This window comes from Phragmites australis, chromosome 17, assembly GCF_958298935.1.
Source record: "Phragmites australis chromosome 17, lpPhrAust1.1, whole genome shotgun sequence".
In the NCBI taxonomy this organism is placed as follows: Eukaryota; Viridiplantae; Streptophyta; class Magnoliopsida; order Poales; family Poaceae; genus Phragmites; species Phragmites australis.
In genome coordinates, this window is record NC_084937.1 from 19,130,035 (window position 1) to 19,135,525 (window position 5,491).

The 5,491-nt window shown below is 41.7% G+C and overlaps 1 protein-coding gene across 2 annotated transcripts; it reads right to left on the minus strand.

Moving 5' to 3' along the window:
• Positions 1 to 1,691: 1,691 nt before the first annotated feature.
• On the minus strand, positions 1,692 to 5,008 carry LOC133896708 (type IV inositol polyphosphate 5-phosphatase 9-like). 2 transcript variants are annotated; one of them, XM_062337307.1, is made up of 8 exons: positions 4,646 to 5,008; positions 4,398 to 4,546; positions 4,192 to 4,299; positions 3,783 to 4,101; positions 3,509 to 3,693; positions 2,857 to 2,932; positions 2,599 to 2,750; positions 1,692 to 2,285 (listed from the first exon to the last, which is right to left on the minus strand). In XM_062337307.1, exons 1-8 carry the CDS (start codon positions 4,661 to 4,663, stop codon positions 2,147 to 2,149), a joined length of 1,146 nt encoding a protein of 381 aa, XP_062193291.1. In that variant the 5' UTR covers positions 4,664 to 5,008; the 3' UTR covers positions 1,692 to 2,146. The 2 variants fall into 2 exon arrangements, with proteins under 2 accessions (XP_062193291.1, XP_062193290.1); XM_062337306.1 differs by having other exon boundaries at positions 2,857 to 2,965; positions 4,646 to 5,006.
• Positions 5,009 to 5,491: the final 483 nt, after the last annotated feature.

Genomic DNA, 5,491 nt, shown 5'->3' on the forward strand with positions numbered 1-5,491 from the left:
GACAGCGATGGGATCCGACGACGGCCACGACAACAGGCTCGACGGCAACAACTATGGGCTCGACGGAGGACGACGGCGAACCCTAGCGCAAAATGACTTAAGCGCACGAGCAGGAAATGACTTAGGCGATACGCGTGGGGACACAACCAATATATACATACAGCTAATAGGTGACAGGTGATACATTTTACCCGTCACCTATTACAATCACCGTCACTTATTTTAGAGCGTCGGTAATGGGTAATAATGTTAACCCATCACCTATGAGTTACAATAAGTGATAGGTAACATTATTTACCCGTCACCTGTTATAATAAGTGACGTTTGATTATTTTCACCCATCATATTTTACTTTTCAAAAAGAAAAAAATTTAGCTGAACAAAAATTCAATAACTTGAAACCTAAAATTCAAATTTGATATTAATATTACAAATTCAAATAACTTGAAACCTTAGTAGATCCAGTAATGCTTCAAAACTCTTCTCCATAAAATCCTCAAGATCATTATCATTAAAACCTAATATGTCCTCATCCCTGAGATCATGATCCATTTCACTGGGTGTAAGTCCTTGATCCACACTATTGACATGGAGGGCCTGATCCATCTCTCCCTCATTAAGGCCTTCCTCATTATGTTTGTTTCAACATATATAATTCTCTTTAAATCTATGCATGACTAAATATGTATGGATATTGTCTGGTTTCGGGAACTTCTTATCATTTTTGCAGTCGCGACATGGAAAATACATTGTCATTTTACCACGATCTTTCAGATCCGCTAAGGCAGCACTCATGAAATGCTTCACCCCGCATAGGTACTCCGAACAAGTCTGGATCTCAAGGTACATTCAACTTTTATCCGTCATCTATAATTAATATAAAAAATATTCATTCTTCATTAACACTTATCTTAATTTTGTGGTTAAGCATGGAATTAAAATTTCTATACAAATACACTAGATTTGTGGCATCTCATGGTAGATCGAGCAAACCTAGTATCAAATCTAACATAAATACAACTCACTTGTACTAAGATTTTGGATAAAGATGCAAAATAGCCGATTACAACTCAAAGCATAACAAATCTACCAAATAGGGATTAGAGGAGGAGGAAAGGGAGAGATACAAACCTTCAAAGACCTGGCACCAATTCAAACTTCAAATCAACAAGATATTAAAAAATCTCTAGCGGAGCCGGTGAAAATCACCAGTACTGTGCAGGCGGCACTGTTGAGTAACTATTCATCCGTACAATGATTGATGAGCTCTTAAAACAGATCCATATAATAATTGACGGGTGATAATATTACCCGTCACTTATTACTTATCATAAGTGACGGATCATATTATAACCCGTCACTTATGACTAGCTCAAGGAGATCCATCACCTATGCCAAAAAGTGATGGGTCCTAACACGACCCATTACTTATGACTGGTGCAGAGAGACCCATAATTTATGATCATATTATAAATAACGAGTGTAGTTATTACCCGTCACTCATGTTATAGGTGACAGGTAATATTATGACCCGTCATCTTTTATCTAATATCTGTGATAGATCTATACCCTGTCACGACCCAAAACGACATAAGTGACGGATCGTATAATGACCCATCACTAAATTATATCTTCTTTATTCGTTTTCGACGTAGTATTTCCCCAGGTAATATGGTCCAAATTGACCGAAAGTATCTCCTATAGTTGATCCAACCAGCTGAGCTTTCGACACGTGTTAGAAACAGAATGTACAGCTACCTATTTTAGAGGTAAAAAAGTGAACAGATACCGGTACTCTTCCAGAGAAAGGATAATGATGTACAAAATAAGCCTGAAGCCCTGAAGGGCAATTTTAAACGAGACAAAAGAATTTGTACAGAACTAATAACAGAGTAAATAAAACTCTTCACCTCTCCTCGGAATATGTATTCTTGTACCCCGTTACTCTGTCCAAATAACATACCCTGTCAACTTGATTTCTCTTTTCAGGAGAAATTTCATCATCTTGATTTCTCTTTTCAGGAGAAACTTCATCATCTTGATTTCTCCCTTGCTCTAATCTTCCTGCACTCTTTGGTTGAATGGCACACGCTTTCTATTCGTAGACCATCAGTCGATTGCAGAGCTCAGAGCGGATTCAGGCCGTTTACTTGTGCAGCCCCTCTGATACATCGCATTCGGCATGGAAAACCGCTCTCACCGGCCGGTGGTCGGATAACCTGTAGTTGCACGTCTCGTATTGGACTTGCTTCAGGCCCTTGCCGCGCCAAAGAACACGATCACACCTGCACACAAGTAACACCTCTGTCTGAGGTCACATTCACCACTCAGAAAACTCATGTCGATCATTTGCAGGATTCAGTGTACGTATCTCGGTTGAGATCTCCCTTGTTTAATGCAAAAACACATAGTGCAAGTCTTTTGCGTAAGAATAAGAAGAAGGAGAAAAAGAAGAGATGTATAGGGCTATATATTCAGATCTCCCTTGTTTAATGCAAAAACACGTAGTGCAAGTCTTTTGTAGAAGAAGAAGAAGAAGAAGAAGAAGAGGAGGAGGAGGAGGAGGAGGAGATGTATAGGGCTATATATTCAGCTAACCATGCCGGCGCACGCTTCTTCTCGCCCTGGATGCCGTCGAAGCACCAGTAGTACTGATCGGAGTTCGGGTGGTACTTGTAGGTGGGGGAGAAGGTGATCAAGCCTTCTTGCCATCCTTCGAAATACCGACCCCTCGAGAACTCGAACAGCAGCTGCGCTTGTGCAACGAGAGAGACACCGGTACCCCGATGTTCAAATCTCTTCGGGAGATGGATTAAGATGACAAGCTGAAGGCATCTTGGGGAAGAAAATATATACCTGATCGTTTCCTAACAAGATGGCCCAGTTCTTGGCTTTCACCAGCGACCTCGTCTCGGCCTGTTCCAAGGATATCCTATAATTCAAGTCACCGAGCAAAACTACTTGACTGCACAAATGGGAAAGAAAACGCAGGAATACCATAAACAATTTGTTCGTCTAAATCGGCCAAAAAGAAGAGATGGACTGGGTGATGTATGCAATTATGCATGATGCCATTTTGGTAGCCTACCAGGTTCTATTCTCAGCTTGGAAGACAAGGCACGTTTAGTAAAAAATTAAAAAAATGTTACATCAAACTAATTAAGAAATAAAGAACGTAATCGCTAGCGGACGTGCACGGAGCATGCTGGTAAGACTCTAGAGATAGAGTTCCATCCCACACCCCCGACATTCTAAAGACCATACAGTTTGGAGAGGCATCATTAAAAAAAAAGAATATAATCGCTAGAGAAAAAATAGAGCCTAACCCTACGTTTAGAGATCACATATATAATGGCTATTTGATAGAATCCAAAATGTAGAAGATGCTAGGCACTGTCTTTGACTTATTGCAGAAATCTTAATTGAAGAGCTGTTATGCTGACTCTTTGGCCGAAAGTAAAAAGCTGAAACAGATATGAGGGTATGAACAGAGCTGATTGACACCTACTCGTGATCAAGGATCTTCTCTGGCAATTCCTGAGTTGCACCACCAGGGAATCTCGTCCTTGCAAGTATGTCCGCGACATCCAAATTCCGCAGCAGCACGTCCCCTTCTTTACCACCAGAAGCCAGGTGACAACAAACGAAGCAAAAACTCGTCTCACGCAACACGAATCGGATTGAAACAGAACCCTGCAACCAACGCATCCACATACATGATCATGTGATTGCATCTATGGAAATATATGGGTGCTTCTTTCTTTTATGCATCTTATGTTTACCTTGTTCCCTAGGTAGCCCATGATACCCGAGCCGATGCATGACACATCCAGATGGTGAATGAATGGCCGAAGGTAGCTTCTCACCCATACTGAGGTAAAGATGCCGACCATCTGCTTGCTCCTGATGCATCTGAAGCCTTCTCCCTGCTCAGAGCTCTCCATTGCACTGGTGTTTGTAGTTGCTTGGTGCAACTCTGCCCCTTCCTTTCTTTTCTTTTGGTTGAGTGCCTCCCCGATTAGTGAGTTCCACTTTTTGGATATATAGCTCTTCATAGGACCAAGCACATTTCTTGCATTGAGTGGCACTATCTCTTGGAACCTAAACCACCATCAGAACAAATCTTATTCAGCTACAACAAAACATCACTTCGACAATAGATGAGACATCATGTTGAACTGAACAGGCTACCCAAGAACATAGATGTCGTAGGAGTTGGATCTTGTATCCAACCAATCCTCCAAGCCTAGATCATCAGATGGCGAGATGCCACCAACATTCCAGGTACTAGCAAACACCCTTCATATGCCAAAAAGAAAAGAAAAATCTTAATTGAAATTGCTATGAAGTATGAAGAAAAAACTCAAGTACTGCAATGCGAGGTGCTGCAAACTCACCTGTATATGATCTGCGTATCCTTCTGTCCAGTCAAGGGTCCCTTTCCCAAGGTTTCATCCAACAAGCTAGATACCTCAGAGACGGATCCGTGACTATGCAGCTGTTGGCGGTGCAGTAGCTTGCTTGCCACTAGCCTTGGCAGGATGATCTAGAACAAGAACAGCAGATGTTATGTACTTCAACTCTGCTAGAGAGAGAGAGAGAGAGAGAGAAACGAGTAGCTACAGACGCATGTCTGCTCACTTGCCTTTCTGTTCTCTCCCATATCGCAGTAGAGACAAGGAAGAGATCGCCTCACTGTCTAATAGTAGCACGCAGGAGCATACACATGCACGAGCAAGTAATAACCAAACATGGCGAAGTGCTGCATGATGTATAACTAAGCAAATTGGCAGGAAAGGGAAGGAATGAAACAGTAGCTGTGATGCTGACAGAGTTGCAACATGCAAGTCGAGCTTCCCCTTGTCTCCATTGATTATCTTTCGGGATATTTACACAGCGCAGCGCGTGTCAAGCTTTTTGTGGACTAGAAGTTTTACTTCCGTTTCTGGTCTTAACAGAAAAAACAGCTATAGTTTAATTTTCAGCATTTCCTGTGTCCATGACTCCATGGTTCCATGGCTTCATGGCTCTATTCCAAAAACTGCAGTACAAATAACACATATTACAAATGACATCAGGACTCAGGAGAATACTTGAATAATCAATTGGCACAAAAAAGTAATGTAGATATGCAATCCAGAGAGTTCTGACTGGCAAGCTGCACTGTCATGCTTCAAGGTTTGGCTGGGTAAGAAACAATCATTTGTTGAATAATGGCTGGGTGGGAAGGGTGGCACAAAAAAGTAGTGTAGATATGCAATCCAGAGAGTTCTGACTGGCAAGCTGCACTGTCATGCTTGAAGGTTTGGCTGGGTAAGAAACAATCCTTTGTTGAATAATGGCTGTGGTGGGAAGAGACGAAGGCACACTTGTGCAACTTGCCTACCTAATATATGTTGTCATTATTATCTGTTATGCACTTGTGCTGCTCTTGGGTTTTTGGCAAGGCAATCATGCAACTTGGTGTTTGAATTCTGCAAGAACTTGGACT

Excerpts from the sequence above, each read along its gene's own strand:
- LOC133896708 (XM_062337306.1), bottom strand. Across the intron at positions 4,300-4,397 it reads GATACGCAGATCATATACAG|GGTGTTTGCTAGTACCTGGA; the intron begins GTGAGTTTGCAG and ends TGGCATATGAAG. Across the intron at positions 3,694-3,782 it reads TGGGCTACCTAGGGAACAAG|GGTTCTGTTTCAATCCGATT; the intron begins GTAAACATAAGA and ends CGTTGGTTGCAG.